The 21,603-nt window shown below is 52.6% G+C and overlaps 2 protein-coding genes across 2 annotated transcripts; both read right to left on the minus strand.

The window, feature by feature from the left end:
- Positions 1–380: 380 nt before the first annotated feature.
- Positions 381–6,858, minus strand: MRI1 (methylthioribose-1-phosphate isomerase 1). Its single transcript, XM_019964023.2, has 6 exons — positions 6,648–6,858; positions 6,326–6,564; positions 5,301–5,476; positions 3,815–3,991; positions 3,508–3,732; positions 381–620 (listed from the first exon to the last, which is right to left on the minus strand). The coding sequence occupies exons 1-6, from the start codon at positions 6,777–6,779 to the stop codon at positions 493–495; spliced, it is 1,077 nt and encodes a 358-aa protein (XP_019819582.2). The 5' UTR covers positions 6,780–6,858; the 3' UTR covers positions 381–492.
- Positions 6,859–7,803: 945 nt separating this feature from the next.
- Positions 7,804–20,946, minus strand: YJU2B (YJU2 splicing factor homolog B). The gene is made up of 10 exons (XM_070792695.1): positions 20,824–20,946; positions 17,203–17,247; positions 15,079–15,132; positions 13,956–14,038; positions 13,781–13,836; positions 12,236–12,296; positions 11,256–11,398; positions 11,000–11,172; positions 8,608–8,746; positions 7,804–8,510 (listed from the first exon to the last, which is right to left on the minus strand). Exons 2-10 carry the CDS (start codon positions 17,203–17,205, stop codon positions 8,020–8,022), a joined length of 1,203 nt encoding a protein of 400 aa, XP_070648796.1. The 5' UTR covers positions 17,206–17,247; positions 20,824–20,946; the 3' UTR covers positions 7,804–8,019.
- Positions 20,947–21,603: the final 657 nt, after the last annotated feature.

Here is a 21,603-nt window from a genome sequence, read left to right on the forward strand (position 1 = left end):
TGAACTGGGGTCTCCTGCATTGCAGGTGGATTCTTTACCAACTGAGCTATCAGGGAAGCCCATTTATCTTGATTACTGAGCTTCTTATGACATCCTTTAAAATTCTGCACCTGAGGTGTCACCTTCATTTCAGCCCTGAGAGCAATTTAAGAGGGAGGTACCAGTATTATCTGCATTTTATAAATGAGGAAAAGAAAGTATGGGAGAGATGAAGTGATGTGGCCAAGATCACACTGCAGAAAAAGAGGTGGAGCTGGGATATGAACTCAGGCAGCTGGGCTCCAGATACTGGCCTCTCAAGCCACACACAGGCTCTTCCCGTATTCTGCCTGATGTCCCTGCTCTGGGAAGTACTGTGGTTATGGGAAGAAGGTCAGCGGTTGTGCAGAACATTCAATAAGTTTATTATAAAAATAATGGGGATATGGAGGGCATATGGAAGCTATGGAGAGCTAGGTTGGTTACTTCTGGGGTCCATCTAGGGTGTTCCACTCAGGAGATGGTGGCACTAAGGGCTGCCTGGAGCTCCTCGGGGGCAAAGACACCCAGCTCTGTGATGATGCCGCCAGTGATGAGGTCGTGGGGGGTGACATCAAAGGCAGGATTCCAAACCCCAATTCCTGCAGGGAGGAGAAGCAACAAGGCAGGTATTTGGTCAGTGGATGTACTTAAGCTATTGTCACGTCTCCCTCATGGTGGTTCTTGGGGTTGCGGAATCCTTGAGAATCTGGGGATCCTCACCCCCAAAATACACAAATGCATGGGTTTTGACACCCAGTAACAAGTTTAGACACCCTGACATTCCCGGATTGTTGCTAAGAAGGCTTCAAAGACTTATACACGTCTACCCAACTTGTGCCTGCTCCAAGAATCTCTTCAGACATGTCCGACTCTGTGCGACCCCACAGACGGCAGCCCACCAGGCTCCTCTGTCCCTGGGATTCTCCAGGCAAGAATACTGGAGTGGGTTGCCATTTCCTTCTCCAATGCATGAAAGTAAAAAGTGAAAGTGAAGTTGCTCAGTGGTGCCCGACTCTTAGCGACCCCATGGACTGCAGCCTACCAGGCTCCTCCATCCATGGGATTTTCCAGGCAAGAGTACTGGAGTGGGGTGCCATTGCCTTCTCCAAAAAATCTCTTTAGGAACCTCCAAGAGTTTACCCCGGGGCCTTTGCATGGACTGTGCCCTCTGCCTGGATGCTTTCCCTCAGATATGCATATGATTTAATGTTTCATTTCCTTTCAGGTCTTTGCTCAAAAGTCACCTTCTCAGTGAGAACTTTGCTAATCATCCTGTAACCCACTCCCTGAAGAGACACTTCCTGTATCCTTCTGTACCTCGTTCATTTATCCCCTTCTGAAAACACATTGGAATTTTACTCTTTGTCTCGTCTGTCGTTTGTCCCCCCACTGGACTGTCAGCCCCACGAGAGTAGGGACTTGTCTTTTTCTTTCCTCCGTTGTGCCAAGAGGCATGAGGGATCTCAGTTCCCAGACCGGGGATCAAACCCAAGCCCTCTGCTACGGAAGCATCGTGTCTTAGCCACTGGACTGCCAGGGAAGTCCCACTTTTAACTTTTTTCACTCCTGTATCCCTGGCCCCTAGCATGGCAGCTGGCATTGATCAGGTACTTAAAAATTTATCTGGTGAATGAATAACAACCTCTTACACAAGAGGCTGCAAACTGGTTTCTCTGGCTCAGTTATTTTTTTAAGACCACTGAATTAGCAGTCAGCTTTCAAAAAATCCCCTGGAGAAGGGACTGGCTACCCACTCCAGTATTCTTGCCTGGAAAATCATGGCCAGAGGAGCCTGGTGGGCTACAGTTCATGACGTCGAAGAGTTGGCTATGACTGAGCAACTAACACTTTCAGTTTTCAAAATGTGGGAGATTTTATCCCTATAACAAATGTTAAGGCTTCTCTTGGAAAAATCAGACCGATTACCCTGGGGCCTACATTCCTGTGACAGCAGAGACTGGGGTCGCTGGATTGCACCTAGTCTGTGTTACCCGGCTTTCCTGGAGGGAAAAGCAGGCTGGGTTGTCAGTTCCGCTTTCCATGGTCTTGTGGATTTTGACCAGTGCTAAATAATTAAGCCCCTAGGAAGGCAGGGACATCAAAAAGCACTGAGAAAAATTTTTTCAGAATTAATGTATCTATTTTCATTTACTTTTCATAGTCTTTTCCATTATGGTTTATCACAGGGTGTTGAATATAGTTGTTGTTAACCCATTGTATATATAATAGTTTGCTAATGTGTCCTATTTTTAGAAAGCTATAAGGAATCGCAGCAGAAAACAATAGAATATTAGGACTTCCCTCCGCTTAGCTGTATTGTTTTACACTCATTCCATATTTGGAGTAAGGGACGCTGGCCTCCTTGTATTTTCAGTGCTTAGGAGTTTTAACTGGTCTTTTTTTAATTCTTTTTCCGTTTAGGTTTTTACATAATATTGAGCAGCGTTCCCTGTGCTATACGGTAGGTCCTTGTTGGTTATCCATTTTAAATATAGCAGTGTACATAAATCTTTGAACTGAAACGTGAGTTAAATCGAATAACTTGACACCCATCCATCATGTGTTCTATGATGTCTGACTCTTTGCGGCCCCATGGACTGTAGTCCACCCGGCTCCTCTGTCCGTGGAATTTTCTAGGCAAGAAGACAGAAGTGGGTTGCCATCTCCTCCAGGGGATCTTCCCGACCTAGGGAATGGAACTCACGTCTCCTGCATTGCAGGTGGGTTCTTTACCTGCAGGCCATTGGGAATGGATATAGATATAAAAATAAATAAGTATACCACTGTGTACATGTCAATCCCAAACTCCCTAACTATCCCTAACTGGTCCTTTTTTTAATAAAAGTTTTCAATCATAACCTGTTTCTATTTAATGAGCACTAACTAAGGGCCAGGCACTGTTCTCGATGTCACCTGGGTTAACTTGTTGAACATCCTGGGTGTATGAGGTAGGTCATAACAATACCTTATAGGGCCCTTATGGATGAATTTTAGGCACCTGGCTACAGTCAGGAATTGTGGGGAGGCTGAGAAATATCTGTCTCTTCAAAAGCACTTGACTAGGTGGTATTCTTCTTATCCAAGTGAGAAAACAGAGGTGGATAAGAAGACAATTCGCTCAAAGTCTCCTGACTTATTACTCTACCTTCTGACCATGGAAGGGGGCTTCCCAGGTGGCACAGTGGTAAAGATCCCCTGGAGAAGGGAATGGCTACCCACTCCGGTCTTCTTGCCTGGAGAATCCCACAGAGGAGCCTGGCAGGCTACAGTCCATGGGGTTGCCAAGAGTCAGATACTACTGAGCACACACGCACACCAGTGCATCTGACCTCCAAGACATGTCTGCTCTAATAACATGGCTTGAAGGAACTGCTTGTCTTAGAAGGCTGATGATAACCCAGATGCCACCTGCCGCTTGACAGTCAGGGTTCCTACACAGAGGTTCCCAGGCACTGTGGTGCACCCCTCTCTGAGTGGAAGGCTTACCTGGTGCCGCTATCCTGACCCCATTGACGTCGGTCAGCTCCTGCTCGGGACGCTCCTCAATGACGATCTCCCGGCCTGTCTCCAGGCGGAGGTCACACGAGGAGCTAGGGGCAGCCACATAGAAGGGGATGCCATGGTGCTTGGCTGCGATGGCTAGCTGGTAGGTGCCCACCTTGTTGGCTGTGTCGCCATTGGCAACCACGCGGTCCGCTCCCACGACAACAGCTGGGGAATGAGACGCTGGGAGTCAGGATCCACCCGGCCCTGGATGCTGGAGCCCTGCCCACTGGTGCCCCTGCCTGCTGACCTGACACGCCTTGGTGGGCCATGGCGGCTGCCGCCATGCTGTCGGCGATGAGGGTGGCGGGGATCTGCTCGTAGACCAGCTCAAAGGCTGTCAGCCGGGCTCCCTGGTTGTAGGGCCGGGTCTCTGTGCAGAAGGCGTGCTTGAGGCGGCCCAGGTTATGCAGTGAGCGGATCACACCTGTGGGGCCCAGCCCACAAGAAGAGGCGAGGGTAAGACAGCAAGGGATAGATGGGCACGGTGACCCTTTGGCTAGCAGCATGGAACTCCAAAACATGCAGTCTGCCCCCAGGCCCTTGCAGTGGCTGTTCCCTTCTGCCTGGTATACATGTGCTTAGAGAAAGCCTTCTCTGTGAGGCCTTCCAGGATTACTCCATCTTACATAGCAACCCCCACACTGCCATCCCCTGCTCTTTCTCTTTAGTATGTACCACCTTGAAATGAATCATAGGTATCTGTTGACTTGCCTTTGTCTATTCCTTCTATTTTCTCCACTGCTGGGTCCCTAACTGCTAGAATGGTGCTTGGCAAATAGTAGGTGCTTAATAAATGTTTGTCGAATGAATGAAGGAATGCACACACGTGTGAATGATGGCACACACAGTAGGTGCTCAATAAATGTTGAGTGATTGAAGGAATGGATGCATGGATGAATAATGAGGAACACAGTAGATAAGCATTTATTAAGTATAAGTATTATTTTTTAAAATATTTACTTGGTTGCGTCAGGTCTTAGTTGAGGCATGTAGAATCTTTAGTTGTAGCATCTGAACTCTTAGTTGTGGCATGTGGGATCTAGCTCCCTGAACAAGGATGGAACCTGGGCCCCCTGCATCGGAAGCGTCGAGTCTTAGCCACTGAACCACCAGGGAAATCCCTAAGCACGAGTAAATGAATGAATTCATTGCCTCAGTATCCAGGCACAAAGGTGGGACTGAGGCAGGCAGAGAAACATCCAGGAGAATTAAGAATCAGGTGGACTCTGTTGCCTTGAGTGCCAGGACCCAGCCCCCAAGTCCTGGTCACAGCTACTCTAATTTTTCTTTAGGGGGCTATGCCCTTCCTTTCAGTCCTCTTAGAGCCCAGATTCCACCCACTTTCTAGGCACATGGCTCAGATGAGGCCTATTAAGTGATTGATCCTAGATGGGTAGGTAGGTGACTCCATCATGGCCTCCAAGATACATGACTTTTTTGACACTGTCGAAATAGAGATTCTTGGCTCTTTTCCTCAAGATCTGAATCCTGGCCAACCAGTCGAGTGAGAGGATGATGCCACTCTGGAGGAGGGCAGACCTTAGGGATGGGCATAGAAAGATCCTGATGCTACTGAGTCCCCAGATCCAGCCATACCTGAAGCCAACCCCTTGAGTGTGTTTCTGTGCAACAACTAATAAAGTCACCTTTCTGGGGGATGCAATAAGTGGTTTGGGTTTCTTTCTCTTTCATCCAAAAAGGGACCTCCCCCATTCCTGTGGATGCCCACTCACCTAGGGCTGTGCCATAGCCAGCGGTGGCCAGCGCACCAGTGTTGCAGTGGGTCAGCACGGTCACCTTGCCACCCTGGGGTGCTGCCCGCTTTAGGAGATGGTGGGCTCCCAGGTCCCCAATGCTCCGATTGTCCCGGAGGTCTTTGTCCAGCATGTCCTCGGCCCAGCAGATCACTCTAAGGCCAACAAAGGGCTCTGAGCAACAGCCGCCAGGCTTCAGGGCCCACCCCAGGCCCTCCTCACAGCCCAACACTGCCCTACTAGCATTCTCTTGCTGAAAGCCTCTCTCAGCGTGGGTCTGGTCCCTTCTACAACCACCTATCTGTAACTCCACTCGCTCTCGCAAAACATTGTACCAGGCATCTCCTGTGTGTCAGGCACTGGGAGACAAAGCAGTGAATAAGACAATATCTCCTCTTCTAGGGAGTTGACACTGGGGTTGGGTAGGCAAATGATTAGCAGACTATAAAGGGAGGGAAAAGGCAGCAGTCAGGAGACAGAGGGTAGGGGATGAATTGTATTATATGGGGGATGGGGAAGGCAGAAACCTGAGACCTGAGGGGGAGGAGATTAGCTAGGCTTATCTGGCTTGCAAACACTGAGTGTGCAAAGGCCCTGAGGCAGGAGCAAGTCTGGTGGGGTTAATGGAGAATATCTGTGTAGCAGATGTGGAGGGAAAGAGTTGGAAGAGAGCAGGGCGAGGACCAGGGCTGGAAACAAAATTTCTCAAAAGCAAAAACCAGGTAAACCAGGTGGCACTTAAAAGGACCTCTAAGGGCAGATAGGGCTGGGGACGTTCAGGGAAGACAGTCAGGGGATTAAGTTCAAGGACCTGGGGGCCAGGCGGCTCGGTGTTGAGTCCCAGGCCTGCCTGTGTCGCCCTGGATTAAGCGCACCCTGCCTCAGTTTCCCCATCTGTAAAACTGGCAGCTGTGCACCACCAGCACCAGCACCAGCACCACCACCACCAGTGAACGAATGAACAGCCTCGGGTTTGAACAGTGCCGGGCACGTGGCTCCTCTACCTCTCTCGGACCGCCTCCTCCGTTGCGCCCTCCCGCTCCGCCTCTTGGGCCGCGAGTTCTGCCAGGTCCCGTGCGGCGCGGGCCATGTTGACGGCGGTGGGCCGGGCGGTAACAAGGAAGCTCAGCGCGTCCTGGACGAAGGCCACGAGTGCGGCAAGGCCAGGTCCCCCGGCGCCCGCCTGCAGCTCCACGGCGAGGCTAAGACAGCCCACGAGGGCAATGGCTGGGGCGCCACGCACCTGGAGGGGGAGTTGGGGGCGTCAGGGACAGCAGTCAGGGCAACCACTCCCACCCTAACCTGAGCTCCACCACGCGGCTCCACCTTCATAGCACGGATGGCTTCCCAGGCCTGGCGCACCGAGCCCACCGCTTCATAGCGGCTCTGCTGGGGCAGCAGCAGCTGGTCGAGGATCTGTAGTGAGCCCCGCGAGTAGCGGATCGCCTCCAAAGTCATGCTGTCAACAGTCGCGCTCACCGCTTTTCTCCGGGCTCCGGGGGCCCGCTCGCACCGGGGGCGGAGCCGGAATACGCGGAGGGGGCGGGGCCTCACCGGAAGGAGGCGCATGCGCACAGTAACCCCGCAGGTTCCCGGAAGTCGCCGTCCTTACGTCGGATCCTGCCCCACCTTCCCAGCCGAGCCCAGTTAGCAGCCCCCTCCACTGTTAGTGCCCCCTGCCACTATTTTGGGAGCAACGACCTCAAGCCATATAGCACGACCCCCAAGTTCCTGGTGGGCACCCTCAGGAGCGCGTACTGCCTGTGGTCTTATGTAGAGCAAGGCCCCAGTTGGGGGTCCCAAGATTGAACGATCCTTACTGCTGCCCTGAGACCGTCCCATCCCCGCGGGGAGGAAAGTCCAGTGGGCTGGGGGCTACCACCTCTCCGGACCGGCACGTTACAAGTTCCGAGAGATTAAGTCGGAACCTCAGTTCTGAGAGGTGTCTGATTTGTGCACGCTGTTATCTCCAACGGCTTGGATGGTGCCTGGTGCACTGCAAGGGCTCCGTCAATGTTTGAGCAATGATCCTTCTCCAGAGTTTAGGGGAAGGCGGTGGGCCATGAGCCTCCTTGTGGGTGCTCTGCTGTTTGGAGGCTGTTTTCTACTCATTTTACTAGTTTCCTTCAAAAGAAGTATACCCTTCCAAGGTGTCCCCATGGGCAGGGGATTAATGAACAGCCCTCACCTGTGCGCTCCATCCTTTGCTGCTTTGGGCCAGGATGCTGAGCACCCTATGTGCCTGCCCTGTTGTCCAGTCCCCTTTCCATCCCTCACAAACTCAGCCTGTTGTTCCACCACCTCCAGGAAGTCAGCCCTGATTTCAGGCCAGCCTGGGCTACTACATTTAAACCCTCATCAAGCTGGGTGGGGACCAAGGCTGTGAGCAGGAGATCTGCACTGGGTGATGAGATGCTGGGCAACCTTCATTGGGTGGGTGGGGGTAGAGCTCCTGGGCCCATTTAGTAATCTGAGGCAGGGGCAAAGAAGCAGGGCTTTAATGTTGGGAGGTCTTGGGTCGCACAAGGCACAGACACCCTCTCCAGGAACAAATAAATAACTCCATCACCGCGAGAAAGTGAGGTGTGCACAAGGGTGGGGACTGAGCTCTCCAAGAGCTGGTGGGCCAGCGGGGCTGCAGCCTGGGAGGGGCCTCCTGGGTGAGTCTTGGCCTCTGGAGTGAATCTGGACCATGGAATCACTCACTCTCGGAACCGGAGTAGTCAGCCACGAGGGAGGAGCCGAGGCTGCAGGGCTGTGGTGTGTCCTGGGGGTTGGGTGCCTCAGGGGAGGTGTCTGGCGGGGGCTGGGGCCTGTCCTGACAGCTCTCCTCCTGCCCCAGTGGGCTGCTGTTCTTGGGGGTCTCGGCTGTCTCCAGAGAGCAGTCTTGGGGGGACACGGGCCTGTTCTGGTTGGTCCCCTCTGGCAACTGTGGCTCCCCAGACTTGAAGGTTTCGGCCACGTGCTGGGGGCTCTCTGGGACCTCCCGGGACCGCCGTCGCACGATGCCCAGGTGCCCCATGGTGACAGGGGAGCTGGTGGGAGTGGCTCTGCGGTTCTGGGCCAGTTTCTTCAGGACACTGTTGGTTTTGCTGCTGCTGCTGCTGCTGGCGCTGGCTCCCGGAGTGGAGGGGAACCAGGAGCGGCTGATGATCTCTGTCCGCTTGAGCTTCTGCTTGTCCTCGTATGCTGGGGGGGAGAAGGAGGTCCAGAGCCGCCCTCTGCCTGAGCGCCTACCCCCCGTCTCCCCCCACCCGACTCCCCACGCTCACTGGCCCCCACGCACAGTCTAGGGTGTGGAACTTCAGCAGGGCGGCCAGTCTGCGGTCATCCTCTGTCTCCGGCACCAGTGGGATGGCCAGGCTGGCCTTGGCCTGCAATGCCTGGTCCCTCTCCTCCTCCTCCTGCATGGCTTTTTTCTTTTCCTGTGTTGGGGTGGAAGTGGGTGGAGAGGGACAGCGCTCAGCCACTCAGTTGTGTCCGAGTCTTTGCGACCCTATTGACTGTAGCCCACCAGGCAGGCAAGGATACTGGAGTGAGTTGACATTTCCTCCTCCAGGGGAGCTTCCCAGCCCAGGGATCGAACTCTGGTTTCCTGTGTATCCTGCACTGGCAGGCAGATTCTTTACCACTGAGCTCTCTAGAGCAGCCATGGGGAGGGATGGTGGGTGCCAGAGTCATGCCTCTTCCATGCCCTCTGAGCTGGGAGCTGGCATGGGCATCCCCTCTAGCTCTCCTCCCATTTCCTCCTCTTTAAGTTTATGTGAGGAAAGGGCCTCATGCAGTGCTTGGGACACAGAACTTGTTCAACAAGCAGGAGACATGACTGTTATTACTGTGCGTGCCATTGGGTCCTTCACTCATTTTTTTTTTTTTTGGCTGCGACTCAAAGTAGGCAGGATTTTAGCTCTCTGACCAGGGGTCAAACCCTCGCCTCCTGCAGTGGAAGTATGGAGTCCTAACAACTAGACTGCCAAGGAAGTTCCCAGTCATTCATTCTTTCCACAAATATTTGCAGAATATCTTTCTGGAGTCAGGCCTTGTTCTAGACACTAGGGACACAGCCATGAGCAGAAAAAAACCCTTGCCCTGGTGAAGCTGACGTACTAGTGGGTGAGTGAGACAAAATGATGAGGAGAAAAAGAATGCTGGGAAGGGGGTGAGGGTTGGCAGGGGGTTCAACTTTACATATGGCACGCGGTGGAGCGGAGGGGCAGGGGCAGTCTCCCTGAGAAGATCATGTTCAAGAAAAGATGTCTAAGTGAGGGAGTCATGTGGATATTAGGTGGAAAAGTGTTCCAAAGGGGAGGGAACAGCCTGTGCAAAGGCCCTGAGGCAGAACTGCACGTGCCAGTGAGGTGGCCAGTATGGCTGGAGCAGAATGAGCAAGGGGAAGGTGGAGATGGGGGTAGAAGGGTAAAGGGCAGATTGTTTGGGCCTGGTGGGCCATGGGGAGGACTTTGGTTTCTGCATAAAGGAAGTGGGAACCATGGAGGGCTCTGAGCATAGTAGGGATGTGATCCGGCTCAGGTGCTCACGGGTGCCCTCTGATGGCTGTGAGGGGAACAGGCTCTGGGACACGAAGCTAGGAGCCACTGGGGACCAGCGTGGAGAGATTGTGCTAGTCCAGGCAGGAGACGATGGAGGCTGAGGATGTTGTCAGAGCCTGCCAGAATTTGCTGATGGATGCAGAGGTGGGGAAATAATGGTGGTTATAACAACAGGAGCAAGGCTGAGTGCCTGGAAGAACAAAGATGCTTCTATTACTGAGAAAGGGAGGATGCAGGCAGGCCAAGTTAGGGACTGATGGGGTTTCCCTGGCATTTTATGTTTGGGGGCCCTCAGACGCCACTCAGGGATGCCCAGAAGGCAGGGGACACACAACTCAGGCTATAGGCCTGGCCAGAGGGACACACTTTTAGTAACAAATAATTAGTAAGAAAACCCTTGGGCTTCTGTGATGCTCCAGTGGTTAAGAGCCTGCCAATGCAGGGGACGTGGGTTTGATCTCTGGTCTGGGAAGAGATCCCACAAGCCACAGAGCAACTAAGCCAGTGTGCCACCACTACTGAGCCTGTGTGCTCCAACTACTGAAGCCCGAGTGCCTGGAGCCTGTGCTCTGCAACAGGAGAAGCCACAGCAATGAGAAGCTTGCACACTGCAACCAGAGAAAAGCCGGCACAGCAATGAAGACCCAGCACAGACAGAAAGAAAGATTATTAAAAAAAAAAAAGCTGCTGGGCCAGCTGCCTCCCCCAGGCGCTGCGATGTAGGGAGGTGGTCCCCGCGTGGCGGATGGGAAACTGAGGGTAAAAGGACCGCCTATAGTCAGGAAGTGATGGGGCGCAGGCTGGACCTGGGTCTCGGCCCACTTTTCGTTCTCCCTGCCCCACTGTTAGGACCCCCTTGGTGGCTCAGACGGTAAAGAATCTGCTTGCAGTGCAGGAGACCCAGGTTCAATCCCTGGGTCAGGCAGATCCCCTGGAGAAGGCAATTGGCTACCCACTCTAGTATTCTTGCCTGGAGAATTCCATGGACAGAGGAGCCTGGTGGGCTACAGTCCATGGGGTCACAAAGAGTAAGACATGACTGAGTGACTAACTTTCATTTTCTTTGCTCCACTGTTGCTGATGCCTCACCGCCTGTGGACCCGACCCTGGGCTGGGAGCCCCACTCACCCGGAACCTTTTCCGAAGCATGCTGTTGAGGGCGAAGTCGTCCTTCCAGGCACTCTGGGCCTCCTGGATGTGGCTCAGGGTGGGGAGGGCCTTCTTGAGCGTGCTCCGGTCAGCCTCGCCATGCTCCAGGCGGAACATGGCGTCCATCTCCAGCTTCTGCTTCTTCTCATGCTCTGCAAGGGTGAGAATGGGGTTGGACTTTCGGGGCCCCAGCTCAGGATCAGGGTTGGGGTCCAAACCCACCCACAGCGCTCACCTGTGGTCAGCACCTGTTCATTGTCCTCCATGTCCCAGCGCTCCTCCTTGCGCTGGGCGCCGCTCACAATCACGTAGTCACAGTTGGCGGGGTCCGTTTGCATCTCGATGTAGTTGACACAGAGGTGGCATTTCATCCTGAACCTGGGCGGGTGGAGGGTGGCAGGCGGGAATCTGGATACTGTGGCCGCCCTGGGACACCCTGCGACCCCTGCCTGCTTCCCTCCATCTGTGTGCGTTACGTCATCAACTAGCATTTGCAGAGAACCTGCTGCATGCTGCTCTCCGTGTCTGAGGCACAGCCATGGGTGACACGCAGGGGTCCATCACCCTGGTACTGACCATCTGTCTGGAGTTTATGTATTCATCCCTGCATTCATTCGTTTGTTCATCTGTTCACTCATTCATTCAACAAACCCTCCAAAGCCAGGCTGCTCTGGGGCAGGCTTGGTGCCAGCTGCTGGGGACACAGCGGTGAAGGAAGCCAACTTGCTCTCAGCGGGGCTGATGTTCTAGTGGCAGCTGAGTGGGCAGGGAATGCTCAAACAACCACAGCGCTGGGAGAAGAGCACTGCTTTAGAAAAGGCCTCTCTGAAAGGCGACTTTGGAGCAGAAATCCAAGGAGGAAAAGGGGGCCTTGCAGATGTCTGGGGAAGACGTTCCAGGCAGAGGGCACCAGAGAGAGTTTTTATGAGGGGCAGCGAGGAGGCTGTGTGGTTGGAGGAGAGTGAGTGACGGGGAGGGTGGGAGGAAGTGAAGGCAGGGAGGGGTCTCTGTGGGCCATGGGGAGACCTGAGAATTTTAGTCCGAGGAAGGAGGGAGCCATGGAGGGGTCTAGGCAGGATGCACCCAGACTGACAGACCATGCTGGTTTCCAGGAGAGACCAGCAGGGGGTGACCCTCAGGCAGACGGTACAAGCCTCCCTCCCACTCCGAGTTCTGTGTAGCCCCTCACCCCTCTGCCCACCAGATTGCCTCTACCTGTAGATCGGGGTTGTGTAGTAATTGCCAACCTTCTTCTTCTCTGCATTGTAACGAACACCTGGGAGGAGAGGGAGAGAATGAGGCTAGGGCGCACCCTCAGCGTTGTTTCCTGGGGTGGTAGGGGGCAGACAGGAGTGGTGGCATTCCACGGGCCTGCAGGGGAGACACCTCCAGAGATTCAAGCGGAAAAGAGCCGTCGGGGCTTCGGGATGGGTGCTCAAGCCACAGAGGGTGGTGGGTTGTGGCCAGAGGGCCTGGGTTCAAATCCTGGCTCTGCCCTACCAGCTGCAAGACCTTAGTCCAGCTGCCCGGACTGGACAGAGATGACTTTGACGGCCACCACACAGGGCTGCTGTGCAAGCTGCAGAAGCTAGTTAACACACATGGAGCACTTAACACAGGGCTGGGTGCCAGTGATCATGCCAAAAGGGCTGGTTTTGGGGACTTCCCTGGCAGTCCAGTGGTTGGGACTCCTCGATTCCACTGCAGGGGGTGTGGATTCAAATCCCTGGTGGGGGAACTAAGACCCCTCAAGCCACACAGTGTGGCCAAAAATAAATAAATGAATACAGTGCTTAGTGGACAACACGTGGCGCACGTGAGGGCTTGTAGGCTTGACCTGCCGCCGCCCCTGCCCTTACTGTTGCCTTTAGCATTCGAACCCGACTGTGCCCACAGGCGCAGATGGATGCAGAGACAGGGGTCTGAGGCCTGCGGTGGGTGACTCGGCCTTCCTGGCTTGCGTTTCCTTCTCTGCAGTGCAGACATCCCCAGCCCATCCCATAGCACCCAGCCCAGGGGAGAGCCTGCTCTATAAACAGGAGCTGGTGGCTTTCAGAGGGAGGGACGAGAGCAAGAAGGAGGGGCCAGGTCACCCCACTGCTGAGGCTGACTGACCCCTCTAACGCATCCCCCTGATCAGACCCAGCCAGGGACACCTGCTCCAAAGGCCAAGAGGCTCTCAGGGCACCAAGAGCAGGGCTCAGCTTGACCCTCGAGGCCATGAACCAGAGCAGCCCCCAGCCTCCCAGGGCCACACTATCCACCACCCCAAGTTCTGTTTTTGTAGTTTAAGCATTTTTCACTTAGTAAGCAAGATCAGAGCCCAGAATATATCATCTAATTAGTGAAAAAGAAACCCCCCCCAAACCTGGATATTCTCTAGAAAAATAATAAAAGCCCACGCTTCTTTCTTTCTTTCTCTGCACTAAGCACTTTGTATGCCATGCAGGCGGGCACTCATATCATGTGAATTCAGAGATGGGTAAACCGAGGTGCATGGAAGCTCTGTTGCCTGCTAAGGGTTACCCAGCTTAGGGAGTGGCAGGGACGGGATCTGAACCCAGAGCCTCCTAACTGCTCTGCCATCAAGTGGCCACAGCCCACCAATTATTGGGGGCAGTGAAGAGGGGGGGTCTATCTTCTCCTTGACTCTTGACTGGGGCATCAGTGAGATGCTCTCTCACAGCGCTTAGCAAGTTACGGGGCTCGCTGGCGGTGGGGCTGAATAGTTGGGGGCGGGGTGGGGAGCAGGCAGCTCACCCATGCCGATGTGGTTCTTGCAGCCGTCACACCAGATGTTATAGGGCATCTCAAACCTACACAAACAGAGAACAGCTCATTTGTCCTTGTCCGCATGGGTTCTCCCTGGGTCTCCATGCCTGAGACTCTGGCTGCAGTTATGCTGCAAAGGGCGTGGTGACAATCAGGGCCTTACCTGATGATGAGGATGCCCTGGGACAGCTTCCGAGCCCGCTCCCGAAGGGGGTGGCTGTTGTGGTATCTGTTGAGCGAGCCATGCTGTGTGGTAAGGAAGAGGGAGCGGATTAGCACTGCTGAGTAGGGGGAGCTCAGGCCCTCTCCCACAGGCTGAGAGAGGCCTCATTCTTATGCTCTGCTGGGAGCGTTAACAGCAAACAGGAGGCACAGAGGCTTTGGTGAAGCAGGCAGAGCTAAATAAGCTGTGCAACCCTGGGCAGTGACCTCATCTTTTTGCCTTTCTGAGCCTGGTTTTCCAAATCAACTGGCAACAAGGATCATAACACACCTCGGGTGTCGTGGGGAGGACTGGGATAGGCGACAAGATCGGCAAACGGCTGCCAGGCACTTTATGTGCCTCGTCTCATTTTAATCCCTCCATGTTTCTAGGAGCCCAGGTCATTTTGCTTCCCCTTTGGACCTACGTACAGGGAGACTGTGGCATAGAAAAGCCGAGTCAGCAGGGACCAGCAGCCAGGATGCTCTGATTCATTCAAAGGCCCATACTAAGCACCCAGCATGGGGACACAGCCTGAACGAGACAGATGCGTGTCCCTGGCCTTGAGCAGCAGACATTCCAGGTGGAGAGATGGACAACATGCAGAGAAATAAACTATGTGTCAGGGAGTTGTGAGAGCTATGAGAGAAATAAAGCACTCAGTCATGAGACAGAACACGAGGCGGTGGTCAGGGAGGCCCTCTGTGAGGAGAGACCTAAAGGAAGGAAAGCAGCCTTGTGGGTCAAAATAAGGCAGAGGTTCCCGGCAGAGGGAACAACGAGGAGGCCTGAGGAGCTGGAGCCGGAAGGGCGAAGGGATCTCATCCTGGCTCCTCTGGAAACATGCCACACCCAATGCTGGGTCCGCTGAGGACCACACTGACCACCCAGGAGGGAAGGCTGCCCTGAGACCCAGGTGATGAGCCTAAGGCAGGGAGACTTCTCAGGCTGCCTGGGCTTCTGCAGCCGTGGTTCTGACTCCAGGAGGCCACGATGTCTGACTCCAGGAGGGGACGATGTGTGTGGGCTCCTGCCCAGGGGTTGCTTTCTATCATGGACACGGAGAAGGAAAGTTGCCCCTTACCTTCTCAGGGTTGAAATCCGGAGGGTAGTACTTGTTTACGCCTTTCCTTTCACCCTGGAAAGCAGAAGAGAGACATGACTTAGGGTGGGTCCTGCAGGAGACCTACCTGTGTAGCTGGGAGACAGGGACTTCCTGGAAGATGTGTGGCTGAGAACTGGAGACTTAGCGAGAAAAAACCCCACTGTCAGGACTTCCCTGGCAGTCCAGTGTTTAGGACTTGGCGCTTTCACTGCCGCGGCCCAGGTTCAATCCCTGGTCAGGGAACTAAGATCCCGTAAGCTCCACGGCTCCGCCAAAAGAACAAAACAAAACAAAACATGCTCCACCGCCATTGCTGTGGAAAATTCCACGAGGGTCACTCTCTCCTAGAACAATGGCTTTCACGGTTATTTTGGGACTGTGACTTAAAATAAGACATATTTAACACCACAAACACACGTAATACAGTCGAAGCACGGGTTTCAGGAAAGAATGTTCATCCAGCTGTGACAGTCTCTCTTTTAACTGCTAGCAGCCACCTGCTGAATTGACTGATCTACCAAAGCAGTGGGTCTCAAACCTGGCTGCACGTTATAACCATACATTTATATATTTTTTAATATTTATTTGGCTGTGCCAGGTCTTATTTGCAGCAGGGGGGATCTAGTTCCCTGACCAGGGATCGAACCTGGGCCTCCTGCATTGGAAGCGGAATATCTTAGCCATGGGACCACCAGGGAAGTCCCGAGGAGTTTCTAAACCACGGATACCTGACATAGCACCTGCTCTGGCGCCCGGAGACGGGGCTTTTCCTTTCTCTTTGTTTTTTGGTGTGGTGGTGGTTGTTGTTTAGTCACTAAGTCATGTCCGACTCTTTGCGGCCCCACGGGCTGTAGCCCACCAGGCTCCTCTGTTCATGGGATTCTCCAGGGGAAAATACTAGAGTGGGTTGTCATTTTCTTCTCCAGGGGATCTTCCCGACCCAGGGATTGAACTTGCCTCTCCTGCATTGGCAGGAGAATTTTTTACCACTGAGTCATCAGGGAAGCCCATTTGAAAAAAAAATTTTTTATTTATTTATTTGCTGTACTGGGTCTTAAGAGGCAGCACTTAGGATCTTGTTCCCTGACCAGGGAAGTCACAGGACACAGGGCTTTTCAAAAGCAACCTGGAAAACATGTTTCTACACATCCTTGTGCATACATGTTTGTTTGCAATAACCAAATGGTGGAAGCAACCCAGGTGTCCATTAATGGATGAATGGATAAACAAACTGTAGTCCAACCATGTGATGGGATATTACTGAGCCATAAAAAGGAAGGAAGCTCTAATACCTGCTACAATGTTTTAACAGATAAACCTTGAAAACATCCTGCTAAGTGAAAGAAACTGGATACAAAAGAACACATAGTACACAATTCCATTGACATGGAAGGTCCTGAAGAGACAAATCCACAGAGACAGGAAGCCGAATTCGGGTGCCAGGGACTGGGAGTGTGGGTGGATGGGATGAGAGTGACTGCCATTGGGTATAATGTTTCCTTCTGCGGGTGATGGAAATGTTTTGGAACTAGAGAGAGGTGGTTGTTGCAAAATATTGTGAATATACTAAATGCTGCTGAATCACAGCTTTAAAATGTTCATGTTATGTTATGTGAATTTCACCTCATTTTTTAAAAAAAGGAAAAAAAAGCAAAAGCTCCTGGGGTGATTTTAGCACGCACAAAAGTCTGGGCTTCCCAGGTGGGCTCTGGTGGTAAAGAACCTGCCTGCCAATGCAGGAGACATAAGAGATGTGGTGGGTTCGATCCCTGCGGTGGGAAGATGCCCTGGAGGAGGGCATGACAACCTACTCCAGTATTCTTGCCTGGAGAATCCCCATGGACAGACCTGGCAGGCTACAGTCCAGAGGGTCACGCAGAGTCAGACATGATTGAAGCGACTTAGCATGCACGCATGCACAAAGTTTGAAAACCACTCCACTGAGAAGACCATGATGCAGAGTTTAAAAATACCTTAGAGCTTTGGGTCAGGGGTAGGGATGGGGAAGGAGACTTTTAGCAGGGAGAGGAGGCTACTTAGGGGGCCCCTTCCCCGTATCAAAGACCACAAGGGAAACCCAGTGAGCACAGCCCGTCTACTTACCATCTTGGTAGCTGCCTACAGGTCCTCGCCCTCCACGTGGCCAATCTGAAAAGACAATGAGACACTGCTTTGTGGACGCACTGCCCAGTGCTGCCCTTCTGGACAGCTCAGCAGTCCAGATTCCCTGTGAAGATGCGGGGGCTGTGTGTGGTAGTCCTCCCCCTAGGTGTAGGAGGCATCCGAGGAGTGGTTTGGCTGTTTGGAAAGGGAGTGTCCTGTCCACTCTCCATCCAACATCTGTTTCCCAGCTGACACTTCTCACCCCACCATGGCCCCCATCATCGCTCACCTGGAGGAGTACCGTCATCTCGCTAAGCTCCTGGCTCTGGCCTTGACTCTCACAGTCTGTTCTCCTCATAAGGGCCAGAAGGATCTCTTCAAATATAAATCTAAACTACAGCTCTCCTGCTTAAAAGCCTCCAGGGGGCTTAAAACCCTTCCCTGGTGGCTCAGGGGTAAAGAATTCACCTGCCAATACAGGAGACTTGGGTTCGATCCCTGGTCTGGGAAGATCCCATGGGCCACAGAGCAATTAGGCCCCTGTGCCACAACTATTGAGCCTGCTCTCTGGAGCCCAGGAGCGGCAACTATTGAGCCCACGGGCCACAACTACTGAAGCCTGAGTGCCCTAGAACTTGTACTCTGCAACAAGAGAAGCCACTGCAATAAGAAGCTGGCGTACTGCAACTAAAGTAGCCCCCACTCACCGTAACCAGAGAAAACCTCATGCAGCAACAAAGACCCAGCACAATAAAAAACAAACAAACCAACCCAACCCTCCAGGGATTCCCATGGCTTTGAGAATCAACTCGAGTCCCTTTCCATGGCCTGCGGGGCCCCTGCTTGCCTCCCCAAGCCCTCTCTCTCTGTTCCAGTCACACTGGCTTCCTGCCTTAGGAGGCTCAGTGGGTGCAGGCCCACTGCCTCAGGTGCTCTTCTACCAGCAGTCCTTCCTTTGTCACGGATCTCAGCTCAGACATCACCTCTGTGAGAGGCCTCACCTGACGACATGATCTCAAGTCACTTCCTCCCTGGACTTTCTATCGTGTCACCCTGTGTCTGTTTGCTCGTTTACAGTCTGTCTCCTCTGCCAGGTCACACTGTGCTACGTCTCTGGCACCCAGGACAGGTCCTGATAAATGCTGACTGTGTGAACCTCTGATAATTGATTGAGGTTCCATAAGAACCTTGGAAAAGACCCTGATGCTGGGAGGGAGTGGGGGCAGGAGGAGAAGGGGACGACAGAGGATGGATGGCATCACCGACTCGATGGACGTGAGTCTGAGTGAACTCCGGGAGATGGTGATGGACAGGGAGGCCTGGCGTGCTGCAATTCGTGGGGTCGCAAAGAGTCGGACATGACTGAGTGACTAAACTGAACTGAAGAACCAGTGTCAATGACACAGGTGTTAAATGCCGGGCTCCTTTAACGTGGGATGGGGAGACTTCCCTCCCCCTGCTTGTTCAGAGGCGAGACTTTCCAGTCAAACAGAAGGAAGTTCAACTTGATGCTAAAGAGAAATGCTATGGGAATGCGTTAGCAGAAGCAAACTATTATAGATTGGATGGACAACAAGGTCCCACTGTATAGCACAGGGAACTCTATTCAGTATTCTATGATAAACCGCAACAGGAAAGAATATTTAAAGAAGAATGTGTATATATATATAATGTATAACTGAATCACATTGTTGTACAGCAGAAATTAACACAACATTATAATCAACTGTATTTAAGTTAAAAAAAAACTAAAAGAAATTTAAAAAAAGAGAGAGAGAATAGACATTATGAGGGACTAAAGTGTAGTCCAGAATGGGGACTGGCAAATTTCCTCCATTGAGGGCAATCATTTCTGTCCCAAAGACTCATCAACTGAGCCACCTCAGCCAGAAAGTAGCCGATAGCATGTTAACGTATGGGTGTAGCTGCATCCTAGCAAAACTTTATTTATGGACGCTGAAATTTCAATTTCGCAGGACTGTCACCTGTCACAAAATATTATTCTTCTTTTGTTTTTTCCCCCAACCATTTAAGAAGCTAAAACCACTTTGTGCCGGTGGGCTATACGAAATCAGGTGGTGGTCTGATTTTGGCCTGTGAGTGGAGTTTGCTGGCTCCCGGTGCTGGAGTCAGAAAGTCTCGAATATTCCGCCAACTTAGCTGTGTGCTGATAGTTACTGTGTGTCACACGCTCCACTGATGTTATTACTATTTCCAGCTGACAAACGAGCACGTGGGAGCTTAAATAACTTGCCCGAGCTCAGAAGCCGCCGAGAAGGCAGAGCCAGGGTGAAAAGCCCCAGATAGAGAGTCTTCCACCATCCCATCCTGAGCTCCTCTACACCTCAGATCCTCCATCTGTAATGCATACCCCTGGACCAGAGTCTCCTAAAGTCACCTCCAAACTAAAAATACTAACAAAACAGCAAGTGCCCACCCAAGCTTTCAGTTCAGTTCAGTCACTCAGTCGTGTCCGACTCTTTGCGACCCTCTGGACTGCCGCATGCCTGGCTTCCCTGTCCATCACCAACTCCCAGAGCTGAGTCAAACTCATGCCCATCAAGTTGGTGATGCCATCCAACCATCTCATGCACTGTTGTCCCCTTCAACTCCCGCCTTCAATCTTTCCCAGCATCAGGGTCTTTTCCAGTGAGTCAGTTCTTCGCATCAGGTGGCCAAAGTACTGGTTTCAGCTTCAGCATCAGTCCTTCCAATGAATATTCAGGACTGATTTCCTTTAGGATGGACTGGTTGATCTCCTTGCAGTCTAAGGGACTCTCAAGACCCAAGTTTTAGGGACACACAGTTCCCTGGGCTGGAACTCCAGCTCCATTCCTCACTAGCTGGGGAACCTTGGCCAATGTCTGAGCCTCCCTGAGCGTACAGTTCCTCATCTGTAAAGAGTGGATGACAGCAAGAAGACTTTCTGTGGTTGCTGTAAATGAAATAACATGCTGGGTAATGCCTGCACAGAGTAAGCACTCCATTTACAAGAATTGGGGTCTTTCAGTGGTTTTATCACCCCAGTGAGTGGCACAGGTTGGACCATAGGGGGGATGTATAGAAATCTCTGGTTTTTGGTGTCAAGAACAATGATAAATCCCATTGGCTCAGGGCTAATGCTGGGGCTTGGATCCCGACTCTGCTGCTTTCTAGCAGTATAAGCAAATTCCTTCTTTCTCTGGGCCTCAGTTTTCTTACTTGTAAAATGGGGTTTATAAAAGTATCAACCTGATAAGGCTGCTATCAAGACTCGTTGAGTTAAATAAGGATCTAGAACAGCGCCTGATGTCAAGTTAAACGATGATCGTTTTGATTATTTCTCACGACAAACCATTTTACAAAAGTCATTTTACAAAATCTTCACGACGACGCAGCGAGGTAGGGGCTTACTGTCCCTAAGGAAAACCTGAAGAGGTATCGGATATGGGCCGGGGTCCGGGGTTTGGGGTCGGGGGTTAAGGCTGGGTCGCGAGCGGCTTTGAGCACCAGGCCCACGTCCGCAGAGCTCCGCGGACCCGGCACTTTGTCCCCCTTCGGGCGGCTCACAGGCCTGGTGAGGAAGTGGACAGACCCCTTGCCAAACCCGGCCTGCCCGCCCCTCTGCCCTCCCGCACTTACCTGCCCTCCTGACGTCACGGCGAGCTCTTCCCGGAAGTCCCTTCCGGGCGCGCAAGGGGGCGTGGCGCACTCTCCGCAAGACTGAGACGCCTGCGCGAGGCGGGGCGAGGCGGCAGCGCCGCGCTGTTGGGCTGGATGTCGAACAAGCCTCTGTCTCTCCGCCGCAGGAGTAGACCAATCGGGCCTGCCCTTCCCAACTGCACGCACGACACGATGCCCCACCCTCGCCCTGCCCATTTGCCTGACCCATTCCAAATCCCGCCTTTCTGATCGCGCGCTCCCCAGAGCCAGATCCAGCTCGCCTAATCGGTGGGGCGAAGGTGGGCCTCTTCATAAAGTGAAGTCGCTCAGTCGTGTCCGACTCTTTGCGATCCCATGGACTGTAGCCTACCAGGGTCCTCCGTCCATGGGATTTTCCAGGCAAGAGTACTGGAGTGGGTTGCCATATCCCGGGCCGAATCGAACTAGCCCATTTTATATATATATATATAAATATATATATAAATATATATATAAATATATATATATATAAATATATATATAAATATATATATATAAATATATATATAAATATATATATATATTTAAGTTTTACCAGTTTATTGCTACCAACCCATCTACCTCCACCCTCATGCACGAGTGCTCAGTCATGTAACCCCATGGACTGCAACCCGCTAGGCTCCTCTGTCCATGGACTTTTCCAGGCAAGAATACTGGAGTGGGTTGCCATTTCCTTCTCCACAGCCCCTTATTTTTTAATGCCTAGCGAGATAAGAATTG

This window comes from Bos indicus, chromosome 7, assembly GCF_029378745.1.
Source record: "Bos indicus isolate NIAB-ARS_2022 breed Sahiwal x Tharparkar chromosome 7, NIAB-ARS_B.indTharparkar_mat_pri_1.0, whole genome shotgun sequence".
Taxonomy (NCBI): Eukaryota; Metazoa; Chordata; class Mammalia; order Artiodactyla; family Bovidae; genus Bos; species Bos indicus.